Source organism: Bombina bombina, chromosome 5 (assembly GCF_027579735.1).
Source record: "Bombina bombina isolate aBomBom1 chromosome 5, aBomBom1.pri, whole genome shotgun sequence".
In the NCBI taxonomy this organism is placed as follows: Eukaryota; Metazoa; Chordata; class Amphibia; order Anura; family Bombinatoridae; genus Bombina; species Bombina bombina.
The window spans coordinates 688,287,652-688,304,656 of NC_069503.1; the positions used below are offsets into that span (position 1 = coordinate 688,287,652).

Genomic DNA, 17,005 nt, shown 5'->3' on the forward strand with positions numbered 1-17,005 from the left:
ACATAACAGAAGAAAACATAATTTATGCTTACCTGATAAATTCCTTTCTTCTGTTGTGTGATCAGTCCACGGCCCGCCCTGTTTTTTAAGGCAGGTACATATTTTTTAAATTATAATTCAGTCACCACTACACCCTTGGCTTCTCCTTTCTCGTTGGTCTTTGGTCGAATGACTGGAGGTGACGTAGAGGGGAGGAGCTATATAGCAACTCTGCTGGGTGAATCCTCTTGCACTTCCTGTAGGGGAGCAGATAATATCCCAGAAGTAATGATGACCCGTGGACTGATCACACAACAGAAGAAAGGAATTTATCAGGTAAGCATAAATTATGTTTTCCCGTGTCCCAGTAAACCCAGCGAAGGCTCAAGCATTTCTGAAATGTGTTTCAGATCTAGAGTTGACTGGAGTAATTTTGCCAGTTCCAGTTCTGGAACAGGGACTGGGGTTTTATTCAAATCTCTTCATTGTACCAAAGAAGGAAAATTCCTTCAGACCAGTTCTGGATCTAAAAATATTGAATCGTTATGTAAGGATACCAACATTCAAAATGGTAACTGTAAGGACTATCCTGCCTTTTGTTCAACAAGGGCATTATATGTCTACTATAGATTTACAGGATGCATATCTGCATATTCCGATTCATCCAGATCACTATCAGTTTCTGAGATTCTCTTTCCTAGATAAGCATTACCAGTTTGTGGCTCTGCCGTTTGGCCTAGCTACAGCTCCAAGAATTTTTTACGAAGGTTCTCGGTGCCCTTCTGTTCCTCAGACTTAGGTAACCTTTTTAGGTTTTCAGATAGATTCAGTATCCATGACTCTATCTTTGATAGACATGAGACATCTAAAGTTGATATCAGCTTGTTGAAACCTTCAGTCACAATCTTTCCCTTCGGTAGCCTTATGCATGGAAATTCTAGGTCTCATCGGACGCGATCCCCTTTGCTCGTTTTCACATGCGGCCTCTTCAGCTCTGTATGCTGAACCAGTGGTGCAGGGATTACACAAAGATATCTCAATTAATATCTTTAAAACCGATTGTACGACACTCTCTGACGTGGTGGACAGATCACCATCGTTTAGTTCAGGGGGCTTCTTTTGTTCTTCCGACCTGGACTGTAATTTCAACAGATGCAAGTCTTACAGGTTGGGGAGCTGTGTGGGGGTCTCTGACAGCACAAGGGGTTTGGGAATCTCAGGAGGTGAGATTACCGATCAATATTTTGGAACTTTTCAATTTTCAGAGCTCTTCAGTCTTGGCCTCTTCTGAAGGGAGAATCGTTCATTTGTTTTCAGACAGACAATGTCACAACTGTGGCATACATCAATCATCAAGGAGGGACTCACAGTCCTCTGGCTATGAAAGAAGTATCTCGAATTCTGGTTTGGGCGGAATCCAGCTCCTGTCTAATCTCTGCGGTTCATATTCCAGGAATAGACAATTGGGAAGCGGATTATCTCAGTCGCCAAACGTTGCATCCGGGCGAATGGTCTCTTCACCCAGAGGTATTTCTTCAGATTGTTCAAATGTGGGAACTTCCAGAAATAGATCTGATGGCTTCTCATCTAAACAAGAAACTTCCCAGGTATCTGTCCAGATCCCGGGATCCTCAGGCGGAGGCAGTGGATGCATTATCACTTCCTTGGAAGTATCATCCTGCCTATATCTTTCCGCCTCTAGTTCTTCTTCCAAGAGTAATCTCCAAGATTCTGAAGGAATGCTCGTTTGTTCTGCTGGTAGCTCCAGCATGGCCTCACAGGTTTTGGTATGCGGATCTTGTCCAGATGGCCTCTTGCCAACCGTGGACTCTTCCGTTAAGACCAGACCTTCTGTCGCAAGGTCCTTTTTTCCATCAGGATCTCAAATCCTTAAATTTAAAGGTATGGAGATTGAACGTTTGATTCTTAGTCAAAGAGGTTTCTCTGACTCTGTGATTAATACTATGTTACAGGCTCGTAAATCCGTATCTAGAGAGATATATTATAGAGTCTGGAAGACTTATATTTCTTGGTGTCTTTCTCATCATTTTTCCTGGCATTCTTTTAGAATTCCGTGAATTTTACAGTTTCTTCAGGATGGTTTAGATAAAGGTTTGTCCGCAAGTTCCTTGAAAGGTCAAATCTCTGCTCTTTCTGTTCTTTTTCACAGAAAGATTGCTAATCTTCCTGATATTCATTGTTTTGTACAAGCCTTGGTTCGTATTAAACCTGTCATTAAGTCAATTTCTCCTCCTTGGAGTTTGAATTTGGTTCTGGGGGCTCTTCAAGCTCCTCCGTTTGAACCTATGCATTCATTGGACATTAAATTACTTTCTTGGAAAGTTTTGTTCCTTTTGGCCATCTCTTCTGCCAGAAGAGTCTCTGAATTGTCTGCTCTTTCTTGTGAGTCTCCTTTTCTGATTTTTTCATCAGGATAAGGCAGTGTTGCGAACTTCTTTTGAATTTTTACCTAAGGTTGTGAATTCCAACAACATTAGTAGAGAAATTGTAGTTCCTTCATTATGCCCTAATCCTAAGAATTCTAAGGAGAAATCATTGCATTCTTTGGATGTTGTTAGAGCTTTGAAATATTATGTTGAAGCTTCTAAGACTTTCCGAAAGACTTCTAGTCTATTTGTCATATTTTCCGGTTCTAGAAAAGGCCAGAAAGCTTCTGCCATTTCTTTGGCATCTTGGTTGAAATCTTTAATTCATCATGCCTATGTTGAGTCGAGTATATCTCCGCCTCAGAGGATTACAGCTCATTCTACTAGGTCAGTTTCTACTTCCTGGGCGTTTAGGAATGAAGCTTCGGTTGATCAAATTTGCAAAGCAGCAACTTGGTCTTCTTTGCATACTTTTACTAAATTCTACCATTTTGATTTGTTTTCTTCTTCTGAAGCAGTTTTTGGTAGAAAAGTACTTCAGGCAGCTGTTTCAGTTTGAATCTTCTGCTTATGTTTTCATTTAAACTTTATTTTGGGTGTAGATTATTTTCAGCAGGAATTGGCTGTCTTTATTTTATCCCTCCCTCTCTAGTGACTCTTGCGTGGAAAGATCCACATCTTGGGTAGTCATTATCCCATACGTCACTAGCTCATGGACTCTTGCTAATTACATGAAAGAAAACATAATTTATGTAAGAACTTACCTGATAAATTCATTTCTTTCATATTAGCAAGAGTCCATGAGGCCCACCCTTTTTTGTGGTGGTTGTGATTTTTTTGTATAAAGCACAATTATTCCAATTCCTTATTTTTTATGCTTTCACACTTTTTTCTTATCACCCCACTTCTTGGCTATTCGTTAAACTGATTTGTGGGTGTGGTGAGGGGTGTATTTATAGGCATTTTGAGGTTTGGGAAACTTTGCCCCTCCTGGTAGGAATGTATATCCCATACGTCACTAGCTCATGGACTCTTGCTAATATGAAAGAAATGAATTTATCAGGTAAGTTCTTACATAAATTATGTTTTCTTCTCTGACTAAGAGAACTACGATCCCTATACAGCAGAGCTTTCCAAACTTTTCATGTTAGTGACACACTTTTTAGACCTACATCATTTCGCGACACAGTAATTGAGTTGTACTAGCAAAAAGGAGGTTAAACTAACTTGTTTTAAGAGATACGGACACATACATAAATTATACAATAGCAATGTATTTACAAGTAACAGTATGTATGTGCAAGAATTAAAAAAAAAGTTTAATATCACCAATAGCTACTTATTATTTTAGTAAGATTTATAAGATTGATGGGATGAACACAGTTTCTGAATATTTAACGGAATATTAGATAAAGACACTCGCATATCATCATCAAGCATTTTTAAGCTTCCACTTCCTATCCATATATCAAGAGCAGTAGCATCAATGCAGAAGCTCACAATTGTTGTCTATCTGTCATCCACATTCCAGGAGTGGACAATTGGGAAGCAGATTTTTTGAGCAGACAGACTTTTCATCCCGGGGAGTGGGCTCTCCATCCGGAGGTGTTCTCCAGGTTAACCCTCAAATGGGGGGTGCCGGAGTTGGATCTGATGGCATCTCGGCAGAACGCCAAGCTTCCAAGGTACGTTTCAAGGTCAAGAGATCCGCAGGCAGCTCTGATAGATGCTCTGGCGGTGCCTTGGGGGTTCGGTCTAGTTTATCTGTTTCCTCCATTTGCTCTCCTTCCACGAGTCATTGCTGCATGGCCACGCAGGATCTGGTTTGTAGACCTAGTGAACATGTCATCTCTGCCTCCTTGGAGGTTACCACTGAGGAAGGATCTTCTAACTCAGAATCCTTTCTTCCATCCAAATTTCATTTCTCTGACTGCTTGGAGATTGAACGCTTAGTTTTGTCTAAGCTTGGTTTTTCCGAGTGGGTTATTGAGACCATGGTTCAAGTTCTCAAGCCTGTTACTTGGAAAATGTACCATAAGTTATGGTATAAATACCTTTATGGTGTGAATCTAACGGCTACTTTTGGAGTAGGGTTAGGATTCCTAGAATGTTGTCTTTTCTCCAGGAAGGTCTGGAGAAGGGGTTGTCAGTCAGTACTCTGAAAGGTCAGATTTCTGCTTTAAGTTGGTTACTCCTCCTTGGAGCCTTAACCTTGTTCTTAAGGTTTTGCAGCAGGCTCTGTTTGAGCCAATGCATTCCGTAGATATTAAATTAGTATCTTGGGAGGTTTCTTGTTGATATTTCTTCTGCGACGAGAGTTTCTGAACTCTCGGCTTTGCAGTATGATTCTCCTTACCTTATCTTTCATGCGGATAAGATGGTCCTGCGTACTAGGTTGTCCTGCGTACTAGGTTGGGTTTTCTTTCCAAGGTGATTTCAGCTAGGAATATTAATCAGGAAATTGTTGTTCCTTCTCTCTGTCCCAATCCTTCTTCACATAAAGAGCGTCTGTTGCACAACTTAGGTCTAGTGCGTGCTTTAAAGTTCTATTTATAGGCCACTAAGGGTTTTCGCCAGTCCTCTGCCCTTTTGTTTGTTTCTCGGGGAAGCGTAAGGGTCAGAAGGCTACTGCTAATTCTCTTTCCTTTTGGTTGAGAAGTATGATTCGTTTTGCTTTCGAGACTGCTGGACAGCAGCCTCCTGAGAGAGTTACAGCTCATTCCACTAGGGCTGTCTCGTCTTCAGTGAAGCTTCTGTGGAACAGATTTGCAAGGCTGCAACTTGGTCCTCTCTGCACACTTTTTCAAAATGTTATAAATTTGATACTTTTTCCTGGGATGAGGCCTCTTTTGGGAGGAAGATTCTTCATGCCGTGGTGCCTTCTGTTTAGGTCCACCTGTCTTTTCCCTCCCTGGTCATGGTCATCTAGCTTGGGTATTGGTTCCCATTAGTAATTGATGACATCGTTGTGGACTCACCATATCTTAGGAAAGAAAACAAAATTGATGCTTACCTGATAAATGTATTTATTTCTGGATATGGAAAGTCCACAACCCCACCCTTATTTTTTACTAAACCTCAGGCACCTCTACACCTTTGTGTTATTCCTTTTTGCATTTCCCTTTGGTCGAATGACTAGGGATTATGGGTAGGGGAGTGATACTTAACAGCTTTGCTGTGGTGCTCTTTGCCGCCTCCTGCTGGCCAGGAGAGATATTTCCACTAGTAATTGATAACGTTGTGGACTCACCGTATCCGGAAAGAAAGACATTTATCAGGTAAGCATAAATTTTGTTGTTTTTTTTATTTTATCTTCAAGCAAAATAATAATTCAGAAATTCTTCTTCCTTGTTCATCCATTTCTCTGGACCTTGCAAGGGACAAAAACTACTGCTATAACCTTGACAGCTTGGCTTAAAGCTTTGTATATCTGTTAGTAGGGAAGTCTCCCCTAGAACAAATTACTGCTCATTCTACCAGAGCAGTCGGTCGCCACCTCTTGAGCTTTTAGTCATGAAGCTTCCATTGAACAGATTGCAAGGCAGTTACTCCGTCATCTTTGCATACTTTTGCTAAAGTTTACCAAGTTTGCCTTTTCTGAGGCTGCTTTTGGTAGGAAAGTTCTGCAGACCGCAATGCCTGTTTAGTGTCCTTACCTATCTTAACTGTTTCTTCCTTCCCTATTTCATGGCAGTCTTGTGGAATTCACAGCTTGGGTATAGGATCACCATCTTATGAAAGAAACAATATTTTCCTGATAAATTAGTTTCTTTCATGATGGTGAGATTCCATGAGACCAGCTCTATTTATCTAAGTATAGGAAAGTGGGGTTTTACTTTGAAAACAGATGTGTTTATTTTGCCAAATATGGAGTAAAATTGAATTGGCCCTGTTGCTATGATACAATTGGTAACCTCTTATTGAATGTTTACTTCATATAAAGGGTCAGATTTATCATAAGGCAGCTGCTTAGAAGAGCTTCACTTATATAGGAACTGTAGCTTTGTAATTCATTCACCTTCTTTTGGAATCTTGTGTGCTTTATATTGTGCTGTTTGATGCTGCTGGGTATGTATAATATTCATAAGTCTTTAGAGACCCCACTTCCCAGAATCTCTGTATATGCTCCCCTATCTGCTATATTAGTTTTGATTCTAAGTAGATTGTATCTTTTCTAAGCCTTTAATTCTTAGTTCTTTGTAAAAATGATGGAAGTGACCCAAATGCATTAAATATGTTTAAACTACAAAAGTCCTCCTACCCAATACCTCTTGTCAGTGCTGCTTTCATCATCAATTTTGGGATCAAGTCATGCAGATTACTAAATATATTATAGTTTTCCTTTGTCTGCTCCAATGATCCCCCTTATTGTTTACTCCCTTTGGACAGTAAAGCTTTCCAAGAGCCAGCAATAATATGTCAAGTGTATTCTGGTTTGCAGGATCCCTACCTCTGCTCTTCTGTATTGTGCCTCATTCTAAACTGCTGCTGATGCAACTTTGGCATTCCTAAGGTTGCATTTTGTTTTATTTAGTGGGCATTTTGTGAAATAATGGTAAAATTACATAAAGGTTTAGGTTGACTACCTAACCATATGTTTTGATAATACCTTTTCTGCTACTGCTGTTTTTTTTATTGTTTTTTTTTTATTCTGGCAGTACTTTCCAATATTGTCCCAGATACAGCCTAGGTGTTTCTCAGAACAACACTGTAACAGTTCCTCATTTTGTAGAAGGAACCAGATAATTATATATTCTACTGATATGTGAAGGATATTTATATTCTTTCATCCAGGTCATTTCCTATTCCTAATGTTTCTTATGGAGTTAATATACCTTTTCTGCTGTGATCTAACTTTGTCCGAAAGATATTCACAGCAGAAATACTGCTTTGATATATTAGCAGCTATGATATCATCTTGTTTGTCATCCTATTTCAAAAGGTCCAAAGGGACAAGCAGCAAGATTCTGGTCTAGACCTAAAGATCCTACTTTTCATATCAAGTAATATTAGTGGCATAGATTTTTTATATACCCGCCCAATTTTCCCTGCTTTTTAGGTTTCGTTTTATTGTTTTGAAATATCCCACTGATTTGTGTTATCTCGATTTTATCATCATCATTTGTGGTACCTATGCTTGAGGGCACTACTCTGTGTTCCCTCTAATATCATTTTTCCTAAGGAAGCAGAAGGAATTTTTCATGTCTTCTTAATTCCTTAGTAACGCCTAGATTTAGAGTTCTGCGTTAGCCGTCAAAACCAGCGTTAGAGGCTCCTAACGCTGGTTTTGGGCTACCGCTGGTATTTAGAGTTGTGTAGGTAAAGGTCTAACGCTCACTTTGCAGCCGCAACTTTTCCATACCGCAGATCCCCCTACGCCATTTGCGTATCCTATCTTTTCAATGGGATCTTTCTAACGCCGGTATTTAGAGTCTTGGCTGAAGTGAGCGTTAGAAATCTAACGACAAAACTCCAGCCGCAGAAAAAAGCCAGGAGTTAAGAGCTTTCTGGGCTAACGCCGGTTCATAAAGCTCTTAACTACTGTGCTCTAAAGTACACTAACACCCATAAACTACCTATGTACCCCTAAACCGAGGTCCCCCCACATCGCCGCCACTCTATTACATTTTTTTAACCCCTAATCTGCCGACCGCAAACCGCCGCCACCTACGTTATCCCTATGTACCCCTAATCTGCTGCCCCTAACACCGCCGACCCCTATATTATATTTATTAACCCCTAATCTGCCACCCAAAACTTCGCCGCCAGCTACCTACAATAATTAACCCCTAATCTGCCGACCGGACCTCACCGCTACTATAATAAAGTTATTAACCCCTAAAGCTAAGTCTAACACTAACACCCCCCTAAGTTAAATATAATTTTTATCTAATGAAATAAATTAACTCTTATTAAATAAATAAATCCTATTTAAAGCTAAATACTTACCTGTAAAATAAACCCTAATATAGCTACAATATAACGAATAATTATATTGTAGCTATTGTAGGATTAATATTTATTTTACAGGCAACTTTGTAATTATTTTAACCAGGTACAATAGCTATTAAATAGTTAAGAACTATTTAATAGCTACCTAGTTAAAATAATTACAAAATTACCTGTAAAATAAATCCTAACCTAAGTTACAATTAAACCTAACACTACACTATCAATAAATTAATTAAATAAAATACCTACAATTATCTACAATTAAACCTAACACTACACTATCAATAAATTAATTAAATAAAATACCTACAATTATCTACAATTAAATAAACTAACTAAAGTACAAAAAATAAAAAAAGAACTAAGTTACAAAAAAAATAAAAATAATTTACAAACATATTAAAAATATTACAACAATTTTAAGCTAATTACACCTACTCTAAGCCCCCTAATAAAATAACAAAGCCCCCCAAAATAAAAAAATGCCCTACCCTATTCTAAAATTAAAATTGAAAAGCTCTTTTACCTTACCAGCCCTTAAAAGGGCCTTTTGCGGGGCATGCCAAGATGGCATCCCTCGAATTCCGATTGGCTGATAGGATTCTATCAGCCAATCGGAATTAAGGTAGGAAAATTCTGATAGGCTGATGGAATCAGCCAATCAGATTCAAGTTCAATCCGATTGGCTGATCCAATTTTTACAAGTAAGTATTTAGCTTTAAATAGGATTAATTTATTTAATAAGAGTTAATTTATTTCGTTAGATAAAAATTATATTTCTCCAACATAGGTGTGTCCGGTCCACGGCGTCATCCTTACTTGTGGGATATTCTCTTCCCCAACAGGAAATGGCAAAGAGCCCAGCAAAGCTGGTCACATGATCCCTCCTAGGCTCCGCCTTCCCCAGTCATTCTCTTTGCCGTTGTACAGGCAACATCTCCACGGAGATGGCTTAGAGTTTTTTGGTGTTTAACTGTAGTTTTTATTATTCAATCAAGAGTTTGTTATTTTAAAATAGTGCTGGTATGTACTATTTACTCTGAAACAGAAAAGAGATGAAGATTTCTGTTTGTAAGAGGAAAATGATTTTAGCAACCGTTACTAAAATCGATGGCTGTTTCCACACAGGACTGTTGAGAGGAATTAACTTCAGTTGGGGGAAACAGTGAGCAGACTTTTGCTGCTTGAGGTATGACACATTTCTAACAAGACGATGTAATGCTGGAAGCTGTCATTTTCCCTATGGGATCCGGTAAGCCATTTTTATTACATAAAGAAAAAAAGGGCTTCACAAGGGCTTTTAAGACTGTAGACATTTTCTGGGCTAAAACGATTGATATATATTATTTTATACTTCATAGCTTTGAGGAATTATTTTATTCTTGGGAATTATGTAAAATAACTGGCAGGCACTGTATTGGACACCTTATTCTCTAGGGGCTTTCCCTAATCATAGGCAGAGCCTCATTTTCGCGCCTCTATTGCGCACTTGTTTTTGGGAAGCATGACATGCAGATGCATGTGTGAGGAGCTCTGATACATAGAAAAGACTTTCTGAAGGCGTCATTTGGTATCGTATTCCCCTTTGGGCTTGGTTGGGTCTCAGCAAAGCAGATACCAGGGACTGTAAAGGGGTTAAATATAAAAACGGCTCCGGTTCCGTTATTTTAAGGGTTAAAGCTTTCAAATTTGGTGTGCAATACTTTTAAGGCTTTAAGACACTGTGGTGAAATTTTGGTGAATTTTGAACAATTCCTTCATACTTTTTCACATTTGCAGTAATAAAGTGTGTTCAGTTTAAAATTTAAAGTGACAGTAACGGTTTTATTTTAAAACGTTTTTTTGTACTTTGTTATCAAGTTTATGCCTGTTTAACATGTCTGAACTACCAGATAGACTGTGTTCTGTATGTGGGGAAGCCAAGGTTCCTTCTCATTTAAATAGATGTGATTTATGTGACACAAAATTTAGAGAAAATGATGCCCAAGATGATTCCTCAAGTGAGGGGAGTAAGCATGGTACTGCATCATCCCCTCCTTCGTCTACACCAGTCTTGCCCACACAGGAGGCCCCTAGTACATCTAGTGCGCCAATACTCCTTACTATGCAACAATTAACGGCTGTAATGGATAATTCTATCAAAAACATTTTAGCCAAAATGCCCACTTATCAGCGAAAGCGCGACTGCTCTGTTTTAGAAAATACTGAAGAGCATGAGGACGCTGATGATATTGGTTCTGAAGTGCCCCTACACCAGTCTGAGGGGGCCAGGGAGGTTTTGTCTGAGGGAGAAATTTCAGATTCAGGGAAAATTTCTCAACAAGCTGAACCTGATGTGATTACATTTAAATTTAAATTGGAACATCTCCGCGCCCTGCTTAAGGAGGTGTTATCTACTCTGGATGATTGTGAGAATTTGGTCATTCCAGAGAAATTATGTAAAATGGACAAGTTCCTAGAGGTCCCGGGGCCCCCCGAAGCTTTTCCTATACCCAAGCGGGTGGCGGACATTGTAAATAAAGAATGGGAAAGGCCCGGCATACCTTTCGTCCCTCCCCCTATATTTAAGAAATTGTTTCCTATGGTCGACCCCAGAAAGGACTTATGGCAGACAGTCCCCAAGGTCGAGGGGGCGGTTTCTACTCTAAACAAACGCACCACTATACCCATAGAAGATAGTTGTGCTTTCAAAGATCATATGGATAAAAAATTAGAGGGTTTGCTTAAAAAGATGTTTGTTCAGCAAGGTTACCTTCTACAACCAATTTCATGCATTGTTCCTGTCACTACAGCAGCGTGTTTCTGGTTCGATGAACTAGAAAAGGCGCTCAATAAAGATTCTTCTTATGAGGAGATTTTGGACAGAATTCATGCTCTCAAATTGGCTAACTCTTTCACCCTAGACGCCACTTTGCAATTGGCTAGATTAGCGGCGAAAAATTCTGGGTTTGCTATTGTGGCGCGCAGAGCGCTTTGGCTAAAATCTTGGTCAGCGGATGCGTCTTCCAAGAACAAATTGCTTAACATTCCTTTCAAGGGGAAAACGCTGTTTGGCCCTGACTTGAAAGAGATTATTTCTGATATCACTGGGGGCAAGGGCCACGCCCTTCCTCAGGATAGGTCTTTCAATGCCAAAAATAAACCTAATTTTCGTCCCTTTCGCAGAAACGGACCAGCCCCAAGTGCTACGTCCTCTAAGCAAGAGGGTAATACTTCTCAAGCCAAGCCAGCCTGGAGGCCAATGCAAGGCTGGAACAAAGGTAAGCAGGCCAAGAAACCTGCCACTGCTACCAAGACAGCATGAGATGTTGGCCCCCGATCCGGGACCGGATCTGGTGGGGGGCAGACTCTCTCTCTTCGCTCAGGCTTGGGCAAGAGATGTTCTGGATCCTTGGGCGCTAGAAATAGTCTCCCAAGGTTATATTCTGGAATTCAAGGGGCTTCCCCCAAGGGGGAGGTTCCACAGGTCTCAATTGTCTTCAGACCACATAAAAAAACAGGCATTCTTACATTGTGTAGAAGACCTGTTAAAAATGGGAGTGATTCATCCTGTTCCATTAGGAGAACAAGGGATGGGGTTCTACTCCAATCTGTTCGTAGTTCCCAAAAAAGAGGGAACATTCAGACCAATCTTAGATCTCAAGATCCTAAACAAGTTTCTCAAGGTTCCATCGTTCAAAATGGAAACCATTCGAACAATTCTTCCTTCCATCCAGGAAGGTCAATTCATGACCACGGTGGATTTAAAGGATGCGTATCTACATATTCCTATCCACAAGGAACATCATCGGTTCCTAAGGTTCGCATTTCTGGACAAGCATTACCAGTTTGTGGCACTTCCGTTCGGATTAGCCACTGCTCCAAGAATTTTCACAAAGGTACTAGGGTCCCTTCTAGCGGTGCTAAGACCAAGGGGCATTGCAGTAGTACCTTACTTGGACGACATACTGATTCAAGCGTCGTCCCTTCCACAAGCAAAGGCTCACACGGACATTGTCCTGGCCTTTCTCAGATCTCACGGGTGGAAAGTGAACGTAGAAAAAAGTTCTCTATCTCCGTCAACAAGGGTTCCCTTCTTGGGAACAATAATAGACTCCTTAGAAATGAGGATTTTTCTGACAGAGGCCAGAAAATCAAAACTTCTAAACTCTTGTCAAATACTTCATTCTGTTCCTCTTCCTTCCATAGCGCAGTGCATGGAAGTAATAGGTTTGATGGTAGCGGCAATGGACATAGTTCCTTTTGCGCGAATTCATCTAAGACCATTACAACTGTGCATGCTCAGTCAGTGGAATGGGGACTATACAGACTTGTCTCCAAAGATACAAGTAGATCAGAGGACCAGAGATTCACTCCGTTGGTGGCTGTCCCTGGACAACCTGTCACAGGGGATGAGCTTCCGCAGACCAGAGTGGGTCATTGTCACGACCGACGCCAGTCTGGTGGGCTGGGGCGCGGTCTGGGGACCCCTGAAAGCTCAGGGTCTTTGGTCTCGGGAAGAATCTCTTCTCCTGATAAATATTCTGGAACTGAGAGCGATATTCAATGCTCTCAAGGCTTGGCTTCAGCTAGCAAAGGCCAAGTTCATACGGTTTCAATCAGACAACATGACGACTGTTGCGTACATCAACCATCAGGGGGGAACAAGGAGTTCACTGGCGATGGAAGAAGTGACCAAAATCATTCAATGGGCGGAGACTCACTCCTGCCACTTGTCTGCAATCCACATCCCAGGAGTGGAAAATTGGGAAGCGGATTTTCTGAGTCGTCAGACATTTCATCCGGGGGAGTGGGAACTACATCCGGAAATCTTTGCCCAAATTACTCAATTGTGGGGCATTCCAGACATGGATCTGATGGCCTCTCGTCAGAACTTCAAGGTTCCTTGCTACGGGTCCAGATCCAGGGATCCCAAGGCGACTCTAGTAGATGCACTAGTAGCACCTTGGACCTTCAAACTAGCTTATGTATTCCCGCCGTTTCCTCTCATCCCCAGGCTGGTAGCCAGGATCAATCAGGAGAGGGCTTCGGTGATCTTGATAGCTCCTGCGTGGCCACGCAGGACTTGGTATGCAGACCTGGTGAATATGTCATCGGCTCCACCATGGAAGCTACCTTTGAGACGAGACCTTCTTGTTCAAGGTCCGTTCGAACATCCGAATCTGGTCTCACTCCAACTGACTGCTTGGAGATTGAACGCTTGATCTTATCAAAGCGAGGGTTCTCAGATTCTGTCATTGATACTCTTGTTCAGGCCAGAAAGCCTGTAACTAGAAAAATCTACCACAAAATATGGAAAAAATATATCTGTTGGTGTGAATCTAAAGGATTCCCTTGGGACAAGGTAAAAATTCCTAAGATTCTATCCTTTCTTCAAGAAGGTTTGGAGAAAGGATTATCTGCAAGTTCTTTGAAGGGACAGATTTCTGCCTTGTCTGTGTTACTTCACAAAAAGCTGGCAGCTGTGCCAGATGTTCAAGCCTTTGTTCAGGCTCTGGTTAGAATCAAGCCTGTTTACAAACATTTGACTCCTCCTTGGAGTCTCAATTTAGTTCTTTCAGTTCTTCAGGGGGTTCCGTTTGAACCCTTACATTCCGTTGATATTAAGTTATTATCTTGGAAAGTTTTGTTTTTGGTTGCAATTTCTTCTGCTAGAAGAGTTTCAGAATTATCTGCTCTGCAGTGTTCTCCTCCTTATCTGGTGTTCCATGCAGATAAGGTGGTTTTGCGTACTAAACCTGGTTTTCTTCCGAAAGTTGTTTCTAACAAAAAAATTAACCAGGAGATAGTCGTGCCTTCTTTGTGTCCGAATCCAGTTTCAAAGAAGGAACGTTTGTTGCACAATTTGGATGTAGTTCGTGCTCTAAAATTCTATTTAGATGCTACAAAGGATTTTAGACAAACATCTTCCTTGTTTGTTGTTTATTCTGGTAAAAGGAGAGGTCAAAAAGCAACTTCTACCTCTCTCTCTTTTTGGATTAAAAGCATCATCAGATTGGCTTACGAGACTGCCGGACGGCAGCCTCCCGAAAGAATCACAGCTCATTCCACTAGGGCTGTGGCTTCCACATGGGCCTTCAAGAACGAGGCTTCTGTTGATCAGATATGTAAGGCAGCGACTTGGTCTTCACTGCACACTTTTACTAAATTTTACAAATTTGATACTTTTGCTTCTTCTGAGGCTATTTTTGGGAGAAAGGTTTTGCAAGCCGTGGTGCCTTCCATCTAGGTGACCTGATTTGCTCCCTCCCTTCATCCGTGTCCTAAAGCTTTGGTATTGGTTCCCACAAGTAAGGATGACGCCGTGGACCGGACACACCTATGTTGGAGAAAACAGAATTTATGTTTACCTGATAAATTACTTTCTCCAACGGTGTGTCCGGTCCACGGCCCGCCCTGGTTTTTTAATCAGGTCTGATGATTTATTTTCTTTAACTACAGTCACCACGGTATCATATGATTTCTCCTATGCAAATATTCCTCCTTTACGTCGGTCGAATGACTGGGGAAGGCGGAGCCTAGGAGGGATCATGTGACCAGCTTTGCTGGGCTCTTTGCCATTTCCTGTTGGGGAAGAGAATATCCCACAAGTAAGGATGACGCCGTGGACCGGACACACCGTTGGAGAAAGTAATTTATCAGGTAAACATAAATTCTGTTTTAACTTAGGGGGGGTGTTAGGGTTAGACTTAGCTTTAGGGGTTAATACATTTATTAGAGTAGCGGTGAGGTCCGGTCGGCAGATTAGGGGTTAATAATTGAAGTTAGGTGTTGGCGATGTTAGGGAGGGCAGATTAGGGGTTAATACTATTTATTATAGGGTTATTGAGGCGGGAGTGAGGCGGATTAGGGGTTAATAACTTTATTATAGTAGCGGTGAGGTCCGGTCGGCAGATTAGGGGTTAATTATTGTAGGTAGCTGGCGGCGATGTTGTGGGGGGCAGATTAGGGGATAATAAATATAATATAGGGGTCGGCTGTGTTAGGGGCAGCAGATTAGGGGTACATAGGTATAATGTAGGTTGCGGCGGTGTACAGAGCGGCAGATTAGGGGTTAATAATAATATGCAGGGGTCAGCAATAGCGGGGGCGGCAGATTAGGGGTTAATAAGTGTAAGGTTAGGGGTGTTTAGACTCGGTGTTCATGTTAGGGTGTTAGGTGCAGACTTAGGAAGTGTTTCCCTATAGGAAACAATGGGGCTGCGTTAGGAGCTGAACGCTGCTTTTTTGCAGGTGTTAGTTTTTTTTTCAGCTCAAACGGCCCCATTGTTTCCTATGGGAGAATCGTGCACGAGCACGTTTTTTAAGCTGGCCGCGTCCGTAAGCACCGCTGGTATTGAGAGTTGCAGTGGCGGTAAATTATGCTATACGCTCCCTTTTTGGAGCCTAACGCAGCCCTTCTGTGAACTCTAAATACCAGCGGTATTTAAAAGGTGCGGGGGAAAAAAAGCATGCGTAGCTAAAGCACCCCTTTGGCCGCAGAACTCTAAATCTAGCCGTAAGTTTGTTAACTTTTATAATGGGATGTCCTAGATTGTAGTTCCTTCGTTCTGTCGCAATGCAATAAATTACTTAGAGGTTCTGTAGGGTTTGCACCAACGTTTCTAATACAACTAGATAAACTATTCTATTTGTTGTCCCTCATTCAAGGTTCAGAATGAGACATTTCAAATATATTTGGTGGATTCTTTTTTATATTATTATATTTTTTATTTTATTTTGGAAGAAGGACATTTTGGTTTGTTTTTTTGTTGTTGTTTTTATGTGTGTACCCATTCCTCCTAAGCTTTTTTATTTGTTTTACATCCTGCAGCCTTAAAAAGATCACTGCATTTTATTATTTATATATGTTTGCTTTATGTCATTATTTGGCAGGAAAGTCTTAAAGTCCCACACTTATCTGTTATATGGGAAAAACTGACTCAATAGTGTTTGAATATGAGTATGAGACAAAATGTATACTTTTATATATTCATACTGAAAACCTGTCTCACATTTTATTTTAATGTCAAAGACTCTTGGGTGGTCTGTTTCACAGAGTAATCATTGGGGTTGATTTGATGTCTCCCCTCTGTTCAAACAGGTTGTAGCTAATATATTTTATCTATTTTTGTTACGAAGGGGAGTCATCCGTAAAAAGGCGTTTGAGAGGTTTCTACCTTATATACTCACTAGACATATTAAAATAATAACCATTTGGAAAAATATTTTTAGTATTTATTTCATAAATTTGAATGTACATAGCTATAGGACCAATGAACGATGTGTGATTTTTTTTTCCAACTTTGTCTTGCAAATGTATGTGTAAATAAATGTAGATGTTAATTTGAAATATATATTAAACTAAAGCTTGTTAACAAAACAATATGGCTCCTTTATACATTTTAAATATTTTTTTTCTTCTTTTTTTTTCATGCTCATTTTTGTTTCTTTTCAGGTTTTTGCAATTTCAAAAGAGCTGGTTCCTAGAGTAATGTCAAAAATTGTGGAAGCAGTAGGTGATGAACTCAGCAGACTAATGCAGTGCGTCTCCACCTTTAGCAGAAATGGTGCTTTACAGGTTTGTCAGATGCTATAGCTTTATGTGAATTGGTTTATCTTGTCAGTCAATAAATCAAATGAGGTACATGGATTGAAACTTAGTAAGCCTACTTGTGCTGTTTTAGAAAACAATGTTTTAACCACTG

At 40.5% G+C, this 17,005-nt stretch overlaps 1 protein-coding gene across 1 annotated transcript in view; it reads left to right on the plus strand.

Moving 5' to 3' along the window:
* The window catches only part of EXOC2 (exocyst complex component 2), a 914,329-nt gene that overhangs the window by 875,763 nt on the left and 21,561 nt on the right, over positions 1-17,005 (plus strand). Inside the window, 1 exon segment of the mRNA XM_053714663.1 lies at positions 16,756-16,878. Coding sequence (XP_053570638.1) covers positions 16,756-16,878 — 123 coding nt within the window.